Raw genomic sequence first — 19,782 nt, 5'->3', positions numbered from 1 at the left:
AGAAAGAAACTCAAACAGGTTTGGAATAACATACGGGCGAGTAAAAGATGACAGAATTTTCAATTTTGGGTGAAGTATCCCTTTAAAGCTATTGTGATACTTTAAAACTAGCATGATTTAATTCTTTATAATATTATAGGGATAGAAAATAATCCCCTAATATCATGCAAAGACTCACCCCATGGCTATTCAGACCGGCATGTTCCCATTCAGACTAACATTAGGCCAAGAGGAGGCTATAATTTAAATAATATTCATCATAATAATGAGACAAAATAAGAGGGAAACATAGATGCAGATAAATAAAAAGCTGAATAAAGGAGTCAGAGTAGGAGACAGATAGACATGACGGGAGAGAATAGTCTATATGTGGAGGTCTGTGGGTGGGCTGCTGGGATTAGCCCAGAGGACACAGAGACACAATGGCTGCGTACTGACAGCTCTCTGTGAACACACGCTGTCTGACAGGCATGAAAAAGCCACCACCTTACTCTGAGGTCAAAGGTGATTAAGCATCAGGATGCTCACTTACTGATGCAGACTTAATGCTATAAGACCTCTGCTTTACCCATCATTTAATTGTTTTAATTTGATCAAATGTCTTAAAAAAATCTATCTATCTTGAAAGAAATGTTAAAAATTTTTTCAGCAAGGATGCATTGATTTTTAAATTGATTTAAAAAGTGACACTTAAAATATTTATAATGTTACAAAAGGTTTCTATAGCCTGTTTTTAACTTTCTATTCATCAAAGAATCTTTATAAAGTGTACCAGTGTTTTTACAAAAAAATATTAAGCAGAACTGTTTTCATCATTGATAATAAGAAATGTTTCTTCAGCACCAAATCAGAAAATGTAAATGATTTCTGAAGGATCATGTGACACTGAAGACAGGAGTAATTTAAAAATATATTAATACAGAAAGCAGTTATTTTAAACTGAAAGATATATTAAACAATATAACTATATTTTTGATCAAATAAATGCAGCCGGTGAGCAAAAGATTCTTCTTTCAAAAGCATCAAACCATTTTACCTTTCTTTTTAATTTCTTGAACAACCATGTAGGAAGACACATCATGGCCATATTCCTTGATGACAATGTCAAGATACATCAGGCTCAAATTGTGAAAGAAGGATTGGGAGGGTGCTTAACAGATTATTTTCACACATGAATTGGCACCTCTGAGTTCAGACCTTAAATTCATTGAAAGTCTTTGGGATGTGCTGATTATAGGGTGCTTGACTCTTGCATTGTAATCTTGACCAAAAAAAGATGCACATCTTGATGGTTGTGATGTGATGTAATGTGGCCATGATGTGTCTTCCTGCAAAGTTGTTTAAGAAATGAAAAGCTACACACTTCATCAATTAGGGTTAGAAGAACTTTTGCCAAACATATAACATGCTACAAACATTGATCCAAGAGACTCTTAAGCATTTGCCTATTTAAATCCAAACAGCGACTTTTTGTAGCTGGGCAATGTACAATCCAATACAGTCCTTTTGTCAGCACTGTGGTGCACAGTTATGCATGTAGCCTACTGTAGACACATAAAAGGACGAGGTTGGAAGAGGTAATTTACTAATTTAAATGTCCTACTTCAACCTCAGTTAATCAGTTCAACAGTTCAGTCACACATCACGTTCACATGTTGACCACATGATGTTGCCGTGACACAACAAACCATGTCATGTTTTTCTGTCAATTAGCCTATGGCAAAATCACACAAGGTGCTCAAAGCAGCAAACAGGTCTTGCCACTATCTTGGAAGCGACGTCAAATGATGCGTCTCGCTGGGGTCGGGATTTATCTATCTGCCCTGAGTTCACAGATTGGATGTCCAACTTAGAGTGGTGTTCCAGACATTATTTCCAAGTAGGAGATGGAAAATGTTCAAATTCCGAGTGTGGAATTCATAGAGGATAGCCTACAGGTTTGAGTCTGGCCTGCAACGTGTCCTAATACCCAACCAAACCCATTCTCAGTCATTCCTTCACTTTGCTTTCAAAATAAAAACACAGCTATGAATAATAATAATAAAAAAATTATATTCCTAAAGTTTAAAAAGTGACTTATAGAGCTATAATCACTGAGACTATCATTATTATTATTAGGGATTTCTATGGTTTTAGCTGTACTACATAAATATCACAGCCTTGTCAAAAATATAATAAAAACAAGTGTTTGTGTCTCTTGTAAGGAGGTTTGTTTATGTATGAATGAGGCCCAGAGTTTCTCAGAGGTCTCCACACTGTATTGATCCCTTTTATCACAGTCTCCACAGCTCCACATCTAATCCTGCTTAGATACACATCTACAGTAGTTCAGATCAGAGGTGGCCGAGAAGTTTGCAGTGTTACTGTGAGAAACACATGACGACGGACCTCGAAGCGGCGCTTTAGAACTCAATACCTCAGGAATCCACAGGTAGTGTTTTAGTCCTGTCATTATCCTGCCTCAGAAACCCACTGCACCGTCAGCACAGACAGCATTAAAATACCGCAGTTATTAAACATCAAACTTCAGCCCTCGGCCCGTCACAGAAAGAGACCTTTGTAGGCTACCTCTGTTTGTATGTATCTGTAAGCGTAAGAGAGGAGAGAGAGAGATTCCTGTTAGCGCAGTGTGTTAGATGAACGTCTGTTTAGAGTATCCCATTACTCTCAGGATCCTGCGGTGGGTTTTTATGTCAGTGGATGGATTGAAGTCCTGTAATGTCTCAAAAGCTTAAGTCAATACGCGTGGAGGAAACCCAGTTCACGGTTAGCTTGTGTTTCTTAGACCACCGTGGCACCGCTCTGCTCTCCGTGTCAAGAGACGGAAAACGTAACGTGTTAATGGACTGATGCGATTCAAGTTCGAGCTAAGGATCTAAGATCTTGAATAAAAAATGACCAAAGGTTAAATTATTAACCATTTCAGCTGTGTGTGTTCAGCTCTACATGTTTGTTGGGTTTTATGTAGCAATTCATGACTCTAAATGACTAAGTGACATGTGCTTATTTTTGGCTTTAGAAGTAGCTTAGTATGAAATATATGTATATGAGATAAATTTTAATAATACATCAACATTAGACAATATTACATGAACGTGTGTGTGTGTGTGTGTGTGTGTGTGTGTGTGTGTGTGTGTGTGTGTGTGTGTGTGTGTGTGTGTGTGTGTGAGAGAGAGAGAGAGAGAGAGATATGTAGGCTATATTATATATTGAGTAATTGTATACAGTATATTATTATTATTATTATTATTACGATGTATCATATAAATCATTAAATGTTATGTCTTATTAAGCAGATGAGCAATTTTTGAAAACTAGTAATAAAAAAATAAAATAATACTAGTTTCCCACCGGTTACAATAGCTACTCAAATTAAAGCATATATAGCTACACAATAAATAAATACATTCCTGAGAAAAAAATTGAATCATGTTCATACAGATCATTTTATTTGTGAGTTTACAAACTCACGTCAGCAAGACAAAGAGTTTAAATAGTGAGTTTCCGTCATGCTTGGACTGACCACCGCAAAGTCATGTTGTACAAGGAAGTCCATAATAAACTTTACTTCCTGAGGATGCTCTTGTTTTTCAGTGTGTGCATTAAGCTGATTTTCTATATCCTGCAGTGACCATTGTGTTTCACAGCACTGTAATCTGTAATATGATGAACCAATAGCAGAAAGCAAAATGTGTTTAAAAGGCCATACAAACTGCAGCAACTCCTGGCCATGCCAAATCTTTGTCCAAACGTGAACAGTGCCAGGAGTGATGCCATTGCCAGGCGGAGAGGGGTACCATTGTGTGTGTCATAGCCTGACTCACTGAGTTAGTCCATACTGAGAACAAAATCAACAAGCTAACCGTGCCAACAAACTCTGTGTCATCACAAAGAACGATTAATCCATAAATTTCATACACAAATATAATGGAAACTGCACACAGCGCACACACCAGGCTATATGGATTCCAAGAAATAAAATAACTTCTAAACAGAAGCAGATGTTCAAATAAGAAGACAACCAAATTCAATATGAGAGACAAAAAAATGCAGTAATAAGAATAGATTTGCTGTAACTAAATTGACATTTTGTTAGACAGGCGTGAAAGTGCATCTGTACACAAGCACATGTTTCTGGACACCATGACTGCAGGGTATTGTGTCTCAACAGAAAAGGACTATGAATTCTGAAAAGTAATAACTATCATCTGTTTGTACAGTCTGGTGATGGGAAGATTAGAGGACAGAGCATCTCTGGTTATAGCTGTGATTGTAAAGAATGGCTCTTTGTACACAGTAGCGCACACTAACATTAGTGGTGCCACACTAGAGGCTATCTGTCTGAGTCCTGTTAGAAGGGGGAGACGAGCTGTCCCACCAAATGGAACAATTAATGAAAGCTCAACAGTCAAAATCTAAAAATATAATTTAGTTAAAATGATAATATACTGAATATTATTATATTATTTATTTATTTATTGCCATAAGAACCTGTTTTTTCAATGGAATTTTCTTGGTGAGCTCATCCACAATAACACTGTTGAGACAAAAATAAATATTATATTATACTGTAAATTTACTACAATAATCATAATGTTATTATTCATAATGTTATGCACAAATATTACAAAATATTTAAAAGTAATTTAGTTAAAATAATAATATACTGATACAAGTTTCTGCCTTCAACTTTTAAGTACAATCAACTTGTATATTTAAGTCATTGCAACTTAAATTACATTAAACTGACTTAAAAGAATTGTTAAATCTTGTATAGACCCTTTCCTTATAGAACTTAAATTAAAAATTATTTTGATGAGTTAAACCAATGTAAAATATATATGTTGTCATAACTAATTGATCATATATATATTTTACAGTGAAGCAATTATTATATTGTATTATATAATTTTATTTATTTATGGGCATAACAACCTGGGTTGTCTGGATTTTTTCTTGGTGAGCTCATCCACAATAAAACATACATTATATTGTATTATATTATATTATAAAATTGAAAATTGCTTATCTTATTTTGATGAGTTAAAGCAATATAAAAATATACATGTTGTCATAACTTATTGTTTTTATTTTTTATAGTGAAGCAATTATTATATTATATTATATTATATTATATTATATTATATTATATTATATTATATTATATTATATGAAAGTGAAAATAGTATATTATATTACTGCTAATAATGAGGATAATGATACTTGAAAAAACACACTTTTTGTTTGTTTGTTTGTTTGTTTGTTTGTTTGTTTGTTTGGTCTTGTGATTTGAGACTTATCATGTCTTTAACATCTTGGTAAGTTTGTTTTCCAAATCACGTTAAATTGTTCTAGAGTTGTGATGATTGTAAACATCTGGGCTACATATTGTCAAATCATAGTCTCTGCAGCTTTAAACAGTCTTATACTGCCCTCTTCTGGACATAAGCTGTAATTATTTTGAGTTTGACAAAGTTTTACATCAGTGGTTCCCAACCCCGTTCCTTGAGGCCTGGCCACCAGTGCACATTTTGTATGTCTACTTAATCAAACACACAATGCTTCAACTCTTCAGTTCGTTGGCATAGACTCCAAGAGCTGAAAACGCTTTATCAGATAAGAGAGACATTTAAAATGTGCAGTGTTTTGGGGACGAGCGAGGGTTCTATGTGAAAAATAAAATTAATGAATTAAAAAGTAAAAATAATCAACTACCTATCACTTCACAAGACTTGCACAATCATATTCAGGCTTAAAACCTAAAAAAAAAAAATCCATAGTAAAAGGAAATAGAGCGTCTTTTCCCCTCCCAAGTCCACTGTTGCAATTGAATAGGTTTTTTTAGAGGTCTACGCAGACTCAATCATATTTTTCCATTTCTTACTAGGCACATTTTGTCAAAATATTATTTGAATAGGCCTAACTTCTAATGACATCCTAGAATATCAATGGACAAAATAACGAAAATAATCAGCTAATAACTCATTACGATTTTTTACAAAGCTGCATGATCTCTTCACTTGTGTACGAAAACTGGCCACAAGGTGCCGCTTTATTCAGAATCCGCATTTTCAGTATATCTTTGAAAATCTCAGCATGTTTTATTGTAGCCTACTGTACCGAAAATTACAATATCCGCAGCATCTGTTCTGCCAAATTTCCTATTAGTTTTAACACCATTGATTGCTCCTTGAAGCCTTTTTTCCCATTATTTCATTCTGTCCCTTAATGCACAAGATTAATAACACTCAGAATTAAATTAGTTTCTCAAAGGCATATGAAAATATGTTGACTTTTTTTGTAAGGATTTGGTTTTTAAAGGATTTAAAAAAAAACATGAACCCTAAACAAATCAGGATGATTAGGACCATTCTTGCCATTAAGATGACTGAGGAAAAGTGTCCCATTCAACCTGAATTCACATATATTTTAAATGGGAAAAATTATTGATCCTTTTGACAAAATATATAAAATAAAATAATTAAAAAAAAAAAAGTTTGCATATGTGTTTTTTGTTGAGTATCATGTTTGATATATGAGGCATTTGTGGTCCATGCAATACAGTGATGATTGAGATGATGACAGATGTAGCCTGCATGTATCATATTTGATACTCGCATTTTAAGATGATTTTTTTACTTTTTTTATTTATTTATTTTATATTTGGATGATCATGTAAATGACTGTTGCTAATTCAGTCCAGCAAGTGTTCAAGTGTGAAATATAACTCACAGTATAAATTCCACAGCAAAAAGACACATGTTGATAATTTAGAGGCCTTATACATTTGCTTATCAAGTATTATTTATAGGGTTAGATAATACCTTAATGTAGCCTAAATCTAAAATACAAAAAGGTCTCTGAGGCTTAGGGTATGGGGGCAGAAAATATCATCTGTCTATAAATCAATAAAAGTCAATTAAATGTCCCCACCATGATAAAAAACCAACAAACAAGCAAATGCGTGTATAAGTGGGCGGCAGGCGCTCGGGTGCAGGAAGTGATTGTTACGAGTGACACATCATTGCAGAAATTCTTGTCCCTTCATGGTCTAATATCTCTCACTGTGCATTGTAAAGGTCAGGGAATACAGTCTTTCTCACCCACTCCACCTTTCACTTCGCAGCCAGAAACCTATCGGCAGGGGGAAACCCATTTCCTCACTTGAGCTCTGCTGACTTTGTTCTTCTCTCTTTCTCAAGAAATGACACATGAGCAAAAACACACATTTCAATTCAGTGTCGCAGCGTGGAACTATGCACATGTCGTGTTTTTTGCTGCGGTTAGTTAACAAAACAAAATTTGTTGAGATAACTTATATTTCCAACTTATCTAAACTAATACAAGTAAACTAAACTTAATATTTTAAGTCAAGCACGAACACATACTTTTTTAAAGTTGAAACAACAGAAACACATCAACACAAGTTGTGGTAAATAATCACAGCAATATTTTTTTTACGGTGAAGATGCATCTTTTTCATCAACACTTTCTATTCTATATCTATGTTTTATATACAAAAAATTGAAGAAGAAAAAAATTTACTACATGTACTGTGCTAGACTAACTGGGACTTACATGTTACATGTTGTCTTTTTTTAAATTTAACTGTTTTTTGTTGTACTCAATCGTAAGTCACTTTGGACAAAAGCGTCTGCTAAATGATTAAATGTAATCTAGTCTCCACACACTCTCAAACTACTACTATATTAGTATATGTCTGTTTTTTTTTGGGGGGGGGGGGTAATTATATTGAAATACGGATTTAATAAAGTTAATAGTTTTATTTAGATTCATAAAGTCTGATTCGATTGTATCATTTGCAGTGCTTCATGGGATGGGGTGTGCAAGAATTTCAATGTACCGTCTATGTAAATGTACATTATTTTGTGACCTTACTGCACACAAAATTCTCAGTCACCCAAAAGGGTTTGAACTTACTCACTAAATGACATATCTTATTATCAGCAATCAAAATGTTTATTTTACACTTGTTACTTTTAGCTTTACAAACGTGGCGTAGATCGACCACAGTTTCCCACCACATGTAACACCTTTCTAAGCACATTAATGAATCACACATTTTAGTCCATTTATTTATTTTATATAACTTCCCCAAAGTAAAAACAGACAGCAGTCTTCGTCTTAGGTGATACTATCATTTATCACAGACAGACTCTCTGGTATTTCCAAAATGACTAAGAAACTTCTGAAGAACTATGTATTGCTTGAAACAGCCATAGAGTAATTTTACCTTGGTTATCTAAAATCACAACCTTAAAATGTTCATCAGTATAGTATATTGGCATATTTATCCAAGGTATCATCACATGTAAGGCTAAAAATCATGCTAATTTTATTAAATAAAAACAATTTCATACAGATGCTTAGACAACAAAATTGCAGTGTCACAGCAGATTTTTATTGAGTCACTTTTATGAACCCATTGAAACATTGGGAGGATCTGGACAATCTATTACATTGTCTGAGTGCACGTGTCTTTGTCTTGCATTGCAACTACTTAACAAAAACACATTCCATGGGAATATCTACCTGAGATGAGTTTTCAGTATCATCTGAAAACAATTCCTGGAAAAACTGTATTGTTGTAGTGTCCTTTTTTGCCATCTCTTATATTTTTACAATGGATGTATTATCCAGGGATCTCAGATAAAGCTATTTAAAGACAAGGCACTCACATGGGGATTGCAAAATAGAAATTAAACATAAATGATTTACTGAAATGATTAGCTAAAGACACAGATTGACTAATGTTAAGGTCATATATTCAAATTCAGCAGACTCACCACATTATGAATAATATTTCACAAAAAAAGAAACCCTACAATTGTAGGTCAGAATGCATATACTTTCAGATAACATAGGCCTGCCTTTGTAATTCACTGGAGATACATTCTTAACATACATAGCACTGCTATGGTCAAAAATAATCAAATTATTTAAAAAAAAAATCTGCTGTTGGCAGTGATAGTCTAGTTTAATCTCTTTACTCTCATTAAGGCCTGCCTTTATGTGATCAGATATGGAATACATAATCAATGCATCTAGCACAAGCCTTGCAATTACAGTATATATATATATATATATATATATATATATATATAAAGGAAAAAGTATTTGTCTGTATTAGGGATGCACAAAATACCAACTCCAATATTGTTTATCAGCCAATATTAGAAATATTAGAGATGCATTTTTATACTGTACATTATAATGTTGTAATACATCAATTAATTGCATTTATATATTGTTTTAACAAAATAGTGTATAGCTTTAATATTGTTCAATATTAAGTTATTTTTCACGAAGTTGTTATCAGCCATAAATCAGAAGTAATTATCATTTTTTTTGTATTGGCCAGAATTTTTATATTGGTGCATCCCTCCTACTATGTATTTTATACAGAATATGGTTTCATTATATTCATGCTCTAAAAGCACAAACAAGGAACTGTATTAACAAACTGTTCACCAAACAATAACAACCACAGTTCTTTCTTCTCTTCAACAAGTCTTGAATGTCTCTTGCATTTCAAAAAGCATCCATCTCTAATTGGACGGCTCATTGTCCTATTAGCGTACGCTGTCCTCATTTAGGACACCATATATGCAGAATCATCTTGTGGGAGAGTTTGGCTCCACTGAAATGATGCATCCATGCATATCCGACAGCTTGTATATTAATGCAGACTATACAAGTACACTGGTCCTCAGGAAAATCCACCTTATTAGCCATATTCATTGGATGGTGGCCCTCTAACCAGATTGTAGTAACCAGCCAAGGCACCCAGATCCATATAGAGGGAACCTTTCTTCTTAGAGTGCCCAGAGTCCTCAGTGTACAAAGAAGAGTCTACAAATACAAGAGTAAAAGATCTTAAGCATGCTATCAAATGAATTTGACATTAAATACTGTATGTGTGTTGTGTGATGTACCTTGAGTGCTGTCTGAAAGCTGACTGTGCTGTCGCAGAAGTGGATGAGTGCCCTCCTCCAGCGCAGAGTCCAGACTCCAACAGCGCGGCTGGTCTTCTCGAGACGGATGGAGGGCCTCCTCGTTCAGTAATTCCGTGGCAGAGCTCCTCCGTGCAGGGACCCTATCGAGCGCGTGCTCGAGGAGCCTGCGCATCGCGGGGCTACAGCTTTCCGGGATGTCCTCCAGAGGAGGGGCCTGTTTGTGGATCTGCAAACAGAGTGTGAAAATCAGGGGAGAAGTGCCACCTCTGATTGAAGCTTGGCCACCCCTGGTGCGCAAACATTTTGTAAAGCATAAACAGCTGACTTTTCTCCACTCAAAGAACTATGACACTGGCACAAATGCCACGTACAGTACACACACCAGCCAAACTAAGTTGGAAAACATAGTTTTAACATATGGGAAAATAACAAGCCCAAAGATAATAAGTGGACATGGCAACACTGCTTTCCATTCACACAAAACTTGTCTTTGCATTAACAAGTATGAGATGCGGACAGTGGAATGCAAAAAAAAAAATGGTCTAGACTTTTTTTTTAAAGTTGAACTTATTTTAAAGCAGCAGTCCATAACTTTTTTGTGTTCAAAATTTCCAACATTTATATAACAAGCGAGTACATCATGTATCCATTTTCCAAACTGTGTTTTTGTATTATCCTGAATCACTCCGGTAATAAGTGTTATATAATAAGTGTTTATATATTTTAAACTGGTACCACTACGTAGTAGGCCAGTACCTGCATGACTCGTCATAGACATAAACAGAGAGCAGTAGCTCTGGCTACAATGTTCTTCCACGGTTCTGTTTATTAACTGCTAGAGTGCCAAAGGTTATGGACCGCAGCTTTAACTTGAGCTTTAACGTCATGCGCACGCTCAATGGTCAAACATATCCGCCTACCCCGTGTTTAAGTGAAAAACAATAGAAAACCAGCGCAAAAACGCGTATATTTTTTGTGTAAATAACCTAAGCCAACATCTATGACAATCAACCGCTGATCTCTATTAGTTCATCAATTAACACAATTATGGAAGATACTTGAGTATACAAGGTTATTATTGTAACGAAAATCATGAAAACTAATAGTCTACTATCAATATTTTTTTATTTTTTATTATTTATGTATGAAGGTATTCCATGCATGGTCAGAGTAAGATGTTAGATGCAGTTTTTTTGCCCTTGCCAATGAAATGACTATCACAAGCTGAATCCGAATTCACCCCCTAAACCCTCACACACTATTCCCTACGTTAGTCCACTAATACTGTTCACTTGAAGGAGTGAATGAAAACGAGTGGGCAAATTCGGACAGTCGCTGAGCATACATCGGTTGTACACTCGTTATTGCAGTGTGGGATTGAATAAGTGCACTCAAAAACGTGCACTAAAAATGTCTGTCCCTTCAAATAACACACTATTTGAGGGTATAGGGAGTGATTTCAGATTCAGCCTGGATCTTACCCAGCCACCCCAGGTGAAAATTAATGGTGGCACAGGTGCATTTGCAAGCAGCCGCATGCAAAAAGACACTGTGCATGAATTTACATTCAATTACATGAAAAGGAAGTGTAGTATTTGAAAGGGGAACTGAAAGCAGTTGGATTTGCTACACAAAGGTTGCCAGCTTTTAGTCTGCTTTCCATTATGTGCAGCTCTTAAAGTGAAACATGCAAAACTGCCACTGTCAAAATAATCTGCAAAGCATACGTAGAGGAAGCTTAAACAGCAGATTTTCTTTTATATACAAGAGATATTTATAAATTGTTTGCAATGGAAAGGAGAACTTGCCATCACAAGTTATATCTTGTGATCCTTTGCTTTATAGTGGTTACAACAGAAACACAAATGAAGAAAAGGAAAACGAATAAAGAAAAATAATAATAAAATAATTTTATAAAATGTATAATAATTTTATAATAATAATAAAAAGACAGGAAATAAAATGCGTAAGAATAAATATAATTCAATAACTATACACAATTAGCATCCTTTGGTAATAGTAGTTTAAATAAATAAAAACAAATAAATAAACTAACAGAGAATAAAAATAAAATAAAAACTACTATAAATAAAATTTTGTTAATATTCATTATTATTAAAATTATACATAATTAGCATCCTTGACAGTGGTTCAAATGGTGAAAAAATAAGAAAATTAAAAGAAAATAATAAAAAAGATGACATAAAACATGATAATATGCTTTGCTAACAGAGGCTTAATGTCATGAAGGTATGACATCAGCCTGCTTGGCATTTCTGGGTTTTAAGCTGTGGTTAATGCATATAGTTGTTTTTTTTATGAGGTTTCACCATGTTCAGGGACTCTCCCTAATACCGGTGCAGTAAAATAAATACAAACAACATATAATTAAAAGAGCAGGCATTCTGATGCACCATGATCAAATCGACAAAGCACACTCACTATGTAAAGGTATGAGGGGTAGGCTGTTCGGGGATATCTCCTAACCCATGGAGGACTGCCACTCAGCATGTGTATGATTGTGGTTCCCAGGCTGTAGATGTCAGTCTTTGTGCTATGTCCTCGACACAGAACCAGTTCTGGACTCATGTACATCTGTATAGAAGGAAAAACAAGAAATATGAGCTCAGATCCACATGTGCAGAGGCTTTTAACAAAATTCGCAGCAGGTTTTCTTCATTTTGTAATGCAATTTTGTGCATTGAACACTGGACTGGACTGGCTGTTTTCTACAGTTCAGTCACTCTGAATAATATAAATATGAAAAACAACTTGTGATGTAATAGGGAAATGTGACATCTGGCAAACTGCTCACTGTACTGCCTAGTAGTAAACAACTTTATTATTCTATGTTGGAGTCTTCAATCCTGTTTAACAAGGCATGCTGGACTTTCCAAATGGGGCAAAAAGTCAACACGCCTCAGTGTGCTAATGGCATGTGTTTGTGTCGTTTTGGGCCTTTCCCAGAGATTGTAAGGGAACAGAATGAGAGAGGAAAAAAGTGCATATGTGTGTGTGTGCCTTCTAGTGTTTCAGATCTCCTTTCAGTTTGTCTGAATTGCCCTTTAACTATTTAAAAAATGTACGATGAGACAATATTTATTCAGTGACTTTCTAAAGGACGTCTGCCACCAACACAATCAGGAACTGCCAAATTCTGCAATATTTCTAAGTATAGACTAGCATTTAGTCATCATGACACAGTGACAGACCAAGTATGGAAAAATGTAAGTGTGCAAAGTGACCTCAAACACACTCACCTCGGTGCCACGTAGGTCCCGAGGAACATATACATCATCCTTCATCTGTACTGTAAGACCAAAATCCACCAGCACGGCTTTGGCGGACATCAACACAATATTACTGGCTGCAGGGACAAAAAGAGAATTTAGTTCATGTCTTATGACACATTAAATCTAAAATAATCATAATAATTAAGTGTTCAGAAGTATGTAGTGATATTTGAGATATTTCGTATGATATACATAAGACATTGCAACTATATCTTAATTGTTTTTGCAAAATTTAGGTTGTTCGGTTCGTGTATGTGCTGCACCAGACAAGTAGCAAGGTGTTGTTTTCAAGAAGCAGACTAAGGTCATTCATTACTCATGGTGGATTGAAAAACAGAACATCAGAAGTCTCAAAACCCCCTTTTTCTTGCTCTACTTCCATATTTGACACTACTTGAAATAACATGTTTCCTCTCCAAGGCGAATGTCAAAGAAGACAAAACCACTCAAAACCACAAAGCGGGCAACTGTGATTGGTCACTCATTTCAATGAATCTCTATGTCTCTAAACATTACTCTGTCAGTCTTGTTGAAATTTGAAAGCACTAGTTAGACGGATGGCCTGTTGAATAAGCCCCGGAAAGCAATACATTTGAGTAATCACATCTGCCTCCTCCCTCCTCTCGCTGTCCTGACTGGAAATTCCAGACGCCTGAGAAGTCATGAGCTGCAGCACTGATGGGCTTCTGCGTATGACTAAACAGCAGCAGAATGTTGTCTGCCACAACCCTACCATATTTCATTATGTTGTGTTCCTCATCTTTGAAGGGCACAATCTAAAAACACTAAAAATGAACTTCTCTAGTCTGTGGCCAATCCTCTGTCAATCATTTACACTGCTGCTTCCTCCTAGTGGCCTAGTTTTAAGTTCTGTCAAATAGGCCGAATACCTTTCTTGACCACATAGTCATTATCTGACTTACTTACAGAGCACCTTTTGTTGCATTCATGAAGGAAATAACAGTGTTTGTTTTGTTGCTTGTGGTTGCAATGAAAAAGTACTGAACTGCATTTGACACCGCTTTTGAAGAATGTTTTGAACTGTTTCAATTCAAAGCAGCTGATCCAACATGGTCAAACGCAATGTGTTTGGAAGGAAACGGCAGTGATATTTCAGAAAAACAATCCCTAATGATGCAATCCAAAGCTCTTACGTTTGATGTCGTGGTGTATAATGTTGTGCGAGTGCAGGTACTCCAGTCCTCGCAGAACCTGCTGAGAGACCCAGATGATCTCGAACTCTCTCATTGGACCACAGCTTTCCAGCTTCTCCAGAACCGAGCCCCCTTCGCCCGCTTCCATGAACAAATGCACCGTCTGCTCCCACAGCAATGCCCCGTACAGCTCTGCTATGTTCTCATGCCGGAACCGGGCTTGGATTTCCACATCTGCAGGCTTGAAATGTTCCACAGGAATCTGGAGAGAATGTACACTTACTTTAAACATTTCAGACAGTATGGAAGTGCACCAATATATTTGGTAATATATAATCACCACTATACTTGCTTACTATACTTAAATGCATAAAAAGATTTAAGAATTCATATATGCAATTTGATAAGAAAGGACAAAATATAGATGGCTTAGAGAAGGTAGAACCCACACTGTCATATATGTGAAGTCTAGCACTGCTTGTGTGATATTGCATAATTGTTGCAGACATCGGCTGCCTTGACCACTAATTGATTACTAATTATTTGATCAAAACCCTAAAGGCCACATTAAGAGGGTGAATGTTTTTGATTCAGCAATTGATAATGATTATTTCATGACACATCATTATTTCATAATCTTTAATCCAAATAACTTCCCCTCCCTTTCGCAACGACATCTTTTCTCTTCTCTAAAGACATGTTCACTCACATGAGATTGCAGCAATAGCAAAATGGACAAAATCAAGTCCCTTCCTATTTTGTTTCTTGTTTGAGAAACCGTTTCATTTGGATACACGTCACAATAGGAAAGAAAATACTGTCGCAACTTCCATTTCGTACCGACTTTATATTGACCACAAGTCTGAAACTTCTTCTCCACTAGACATCTGCACACTGCCACACAGTTTAGACACCATCTCTGTGGGCTGCATGTTTCCACGGGGGCGTTCCTGTCAGCTTCCTGTGTATGTTAGAGCCATTCTCAGTTTCTGTTCAAACACTGCATACTGCAGACTGACCTCCTGAACATTTTAGAGAAACTGCGTTATTTCCAAAATGTTCTCTTCCTCATTTGAATACAACGATTTCTAAGAGTGCTTCTCTTTTAAGAGTCATTTTTTTCCATTGTTCATAAATCCTTGTGATCTTACATGATGGTGCATAAGATTGTCACAAGAACACATTCACTATAACGTGTCATCTGTGTTATATTTTCATAAGAAAATTGTATGTTTACTTCACTACTTTATGTTTGAAATCCTTATGTTGCGCTTATTAAATTGTTTTCAACATACTATTTTGAACAAGCAGTACAAAATATGTTTTTGCTTTAGTCATAAAAGAACGAATATTCCCAGAAGGGAAGTCGTGTCCATTAACATTGGAATGAAAACAACTATATTTGCCAAAAAAAAAAAACTGTTCCTGAAACAAACATTCTCTGCATTCCCGAACTTACTAGTTTGCATGCCATTCGCTTCCGAGTTTTGGTGTCCTGAGCCAGATGGACCTTCCCAAATGAGCCTTTGGGAACATGTCCAGGGCCTAGGGGCTTGTAGGTCAGTTTCCACGGAAACAGAAGAACGTCCAGATCTATGCGATAATGCCCCTCCTTAATGATCATGTCTGTCTGCAGGAACAAACAGGGCGTTTATGAGAGTAAGGCTATGACAAATTGTAAAACAAGTATGAACACTCCTTTACTCAAAGTATTTACAAATAAGCTTGGTTTAATTAAAGGGATAATTCACTCAAAAATGAAAATTCTATCATCATTTACTCACCATCAAGTTGTTCCAAACCTATATGAATTTCTTTGTTCTGCTGAACACAAAAGAAGATAATTTAGAAGAATGTCGGTAACCAGACAGTTTATCGGCCTCATTGACTTCCATAGTATAGAGGGGAAAAAATACTATGGAAGTCAATAGGGTCCCATCAACTGTTTGGTTACCAACATTCTTCTAAATATCTTATTTTTGTGTTCAACAGAAGAAAGAAATTCATACAGGTTTCGAACAACTTGAGGGTGAGTAAATGATGACTGAATTTTCATGTTTTGGGAGAACTATCCCTTTAAGCCAACAATCTCACAGTGTAAAGACGTTTTAAATACATTCACTTACTTAATCCTGAAACCAAACTGTATAGATCAGCTGTTTATGTTATGGATATATGGTAAATAACCATCAATTTGAGCTTACCTTGTTTAGCAGAACACCCATTTCTTGATCCACCTCTAGGAGAGAGGAGGGTGGTATGTTTGAGACCATATTGATAAAGTCCAGGAGGTCGGATGCTGTCCCATAACGGACCTTTCCGGGGTTTTGCGCATGTTTGATTAGATCGTGTGGCGTTTCCTCATTCTCGTCCATGTCTTCTTGCGAGAAACTTTCCTCAAATGAGACTCCTGATTCCACCTCCTCACCAACACAGTAGAAATGCTCTGCCTCTTGGATGAAGTCTTCAATATTCATGTGAGCAAGAAGCAGTTCTATACCAGCATTTTCATTCTTGTACTCCATCCTTGATTGAATTCTAGAACAGAATTTTTGATAATTAGAAACAGCACAAGAACTCATGTAATTAAATGCATGCACTCATATATAATGTGGTCAGGTGTTTCCTGATCACCATGCTTGCTCTATTTTGCCTGCCAGTGAGGGGTGGTTTACAGGGGGAGGGAAACCCCAACATGGGGGTTCTTTTTCAAAACAAATACCAGCAAAAACTTGCAAAAATGCCCATCAGCACAAACTCACAATTGCAAATAAGTTGTTAAAGCAACCTAAATCGTGAAGTTGACCGTCTGTTTTGACAGACCCCCACATGCCCAATTTCCTCAAAAATACGGTGCTAATTCTGCAACATTCTGAAATAATCATCTCCTGAGATATCTTTCATGTAGAATTACTAATTAATAAAACACTTTAATACATTACAATAATAATAAATATATAGGCTATATTATACAAATAACTAATGCTCAAAAACACAGCCTAGAAATTAGGCAGTTGACAAGGTTGAGTCAGTGCCAATAACCTGCTTGACTAATCCAGTGTATATTTTCATACTGTGATAATAATAATACAGCTGTTCGGAATATATCATGTAGTAGGCTACACAAAAACAAATCGATGTAGCCTAATATGTAAAAATACCAAGCGTTTGCCTACCTTTCGGTCAGTGTGTTCACAGCAGGGCTCATGCTCACTGATGGTCCATAGTTCCCACTGAAGCTCTAACAGACTGACGCTCGCAGATAAGAGGAATGTGCAGCGTGTGTGTGAGCTGCGCCTCCGCTCCGCTCCGTTCATACGTCAACTGCGGTTTCGTTTTCTTTGTTTTCACTGAGAGGTATTTTCTCATTGAGAGCATGAGAGGTCACGTATCTGCTTTAATCCAGCCACAGTCCAATATCAGAATGTTCCGTGGAAAATAAGGATGTCATTTGCTTTCCTCTTCATGATTCACTTGTTCAAAAGAGTTAGGCCTACTTTCTTCTAACAATCTCGTGATAGCAAAGAAAAACATTATCTCGTTTGAAAAAAAAACACACCCACTTTATTATCCTTTGATACAAAAACGTTTTCTTAGCTTCCATTCGATCGTTCTTGGACGATGTAGCAATAAGTAAACTTGTAGAAATAATCACTAAACGAAACAGAATCTTTTGGTGAACTGACTTAAAATATTTGAGTAACAAGAACGAATCAAATTTAGCGGATCTCTGTCTGGGTTGCAGGTGTGGCGGTAACAGGTGTTGTGTAATATTCAGTTCCTGTGAAAAACTGTTCCAGTGGGTGGGGTATACATGGCAAGGCAAGGCCATGTTCATGGTATGTCCCCTGTTGTGGGCGGGGCCTTGAGACAACGCGCAAACGATTGGAACGGAAAATATTGCATGCTCCTCAAATCGCTCTTGTTTAATGGATTATTTCCAAGATGTATTTCATATGTCCTTAACTATTTATCTGAATGCCTGTAATCAATCAGGCAAAACAGCTCAGACGATTTATCACATTACACAAACTAGGCTATTCATTGTTTTGAAAATGTTATGCTTAACATTGAAACGTCATACCTTTACGAAATAATCCATAAACGAGTTGTGACTTCAGGAGCGTGCACTAATATTTTTAGTTCCATTCGTTTGCCTACGAATGGAATATTCATATAGCCTACTCAGCTCCACCCACTGGGACAGTTTTTCACAGGAACTGAATATTACACAACACCTGTTTCAAAAGTTACTGACAATCGGAATAGTAGTAAATTCAGCTAGTCCGGCACAATCGTTGCTTCATGAACGTAACTATATTTTTAATGGCACGCAAATCGTTTTCGTTCACTTCAGTAGCCACACTTCGCTTGACGATGTAACCAATCTGAGGTGCGTTTCCCAAAGCCAACTATGGTCGCAAGTTCCGTCGTTACCAATAGAGTTCAATGGAAATTTCGATCATAGTTGGCCAATGATGGTTTTGGGAAACGCACCCCGTGATTGGTTGACGAAAGTTCTACGGTGTGCAATTATTTTCAGGGAAACGCAGGCTAAAGTTCCAGGCAGATCTTGACAACATTACACGTCCATATCACTTCGCCAAATGATTTCAGTCGTTTCAAACTGAAGTCATTGGAGTATAAATATTTTCAAATTAATTATAGCCTAGTCTTACACACACACACACACACACACACACACACACACACACACACACACACACACACACACACACACACACACACACACACACACACACAAACAAATATATACATCGAAATTATGAAAATATACGCATTTTCTTTGATATATGGGAAACAACATTAGGCCTATACAACCAAGATGTTGTTTATTAGGACTGGGACGATACACCTATCTACCGATTCGATAGGCCTGCTATCAAGATACTTGGTTGCCAAGTATTGGATTTTTTTAACACTAGACCATCGGGAAAAGTTAGATCATACACGTATACAGACTGTAGGCCTACAAGATGTAGGTCTATAAGATGAGTCATATTTACAAAAACAAATCACCACATCTTTCTGACTTTTTGGCTATTTCAGAAGTATCATACAATACTACATTGTCTTGAATAAATTATTCAATAACAAATACATTTTTAACAGTCACATGTCGCCACTTAGTGGCGAAACAATGTAGCATAGCCAATCGATAAATACGTTATTTTAACCACCAAGTTTCTATCAAACGCTGATTTTGACCGCTATATATTTGAACTTTACACTTTTATCCAAGTCAACCTCATCTACAAGCAATGACAAAAATAAAGAAATTTCATTTGAATTAATATCGATTCTGGAATTTAAAAAAACGATTTTAGAAAAAAAATA

General features: G+C 36.1%; 1 protein-coding gene across 1 annotated transcript; it reads right to left on the bottom strand.

The window, feature by feature from the left end:
- Positions 1-8,400: 8,400 nt before the first annotated feature.
- Positions 8,401-18,217, bottom strand: map3k8 (mitogen-activated protein kinase kinase kinase 8). The gene is made up of 8 exons (XM_077200945.1): positions 17,601-18,217; positions 16,629-16,962; positions 15,884-16,054; positions 14,425-14,686; positions 13,238-13,344; positions 12,420-12,572; positions 9,957-10,203; positions 8,401-9,873 (listed from the first exon to the last, which is right to left on the bottom strand). The coding sequence occupies exons 1-8, from the start codon at positions 17,630-17,632 to the stop codon at positions 9,749-9,751; spliced, it is 1,431 nt and encodes a 476-aa protein (XP_077057060.1). The 5' UTR covers positions 17,633-18,217; the 3' UTR covers positions 8,401-9,748.
- Positions 18,218-19,782: the final 1,565 nt, after the last annotated feature.

Source organism: Siphateles boraxobius, unplaced genomic scaffold (assembly GCF_051911475.1).
Source record: "Siphateles boraxobius isolate OS27281-9 unplaced genomic scaffold, OSU_SipBor_1 46, whole genome shotgun sequence".
NCBI lineage: Eukaryota > Metazoa > Chordata > Actinopteri > Cypriniformes > Leuciscidae > Siphateles > Siphateles boraxobius.
Note: the sequence above shows the minus strand (reverse complement) of the source record. Positions and strands in the feature narration are given on the sequence as shown.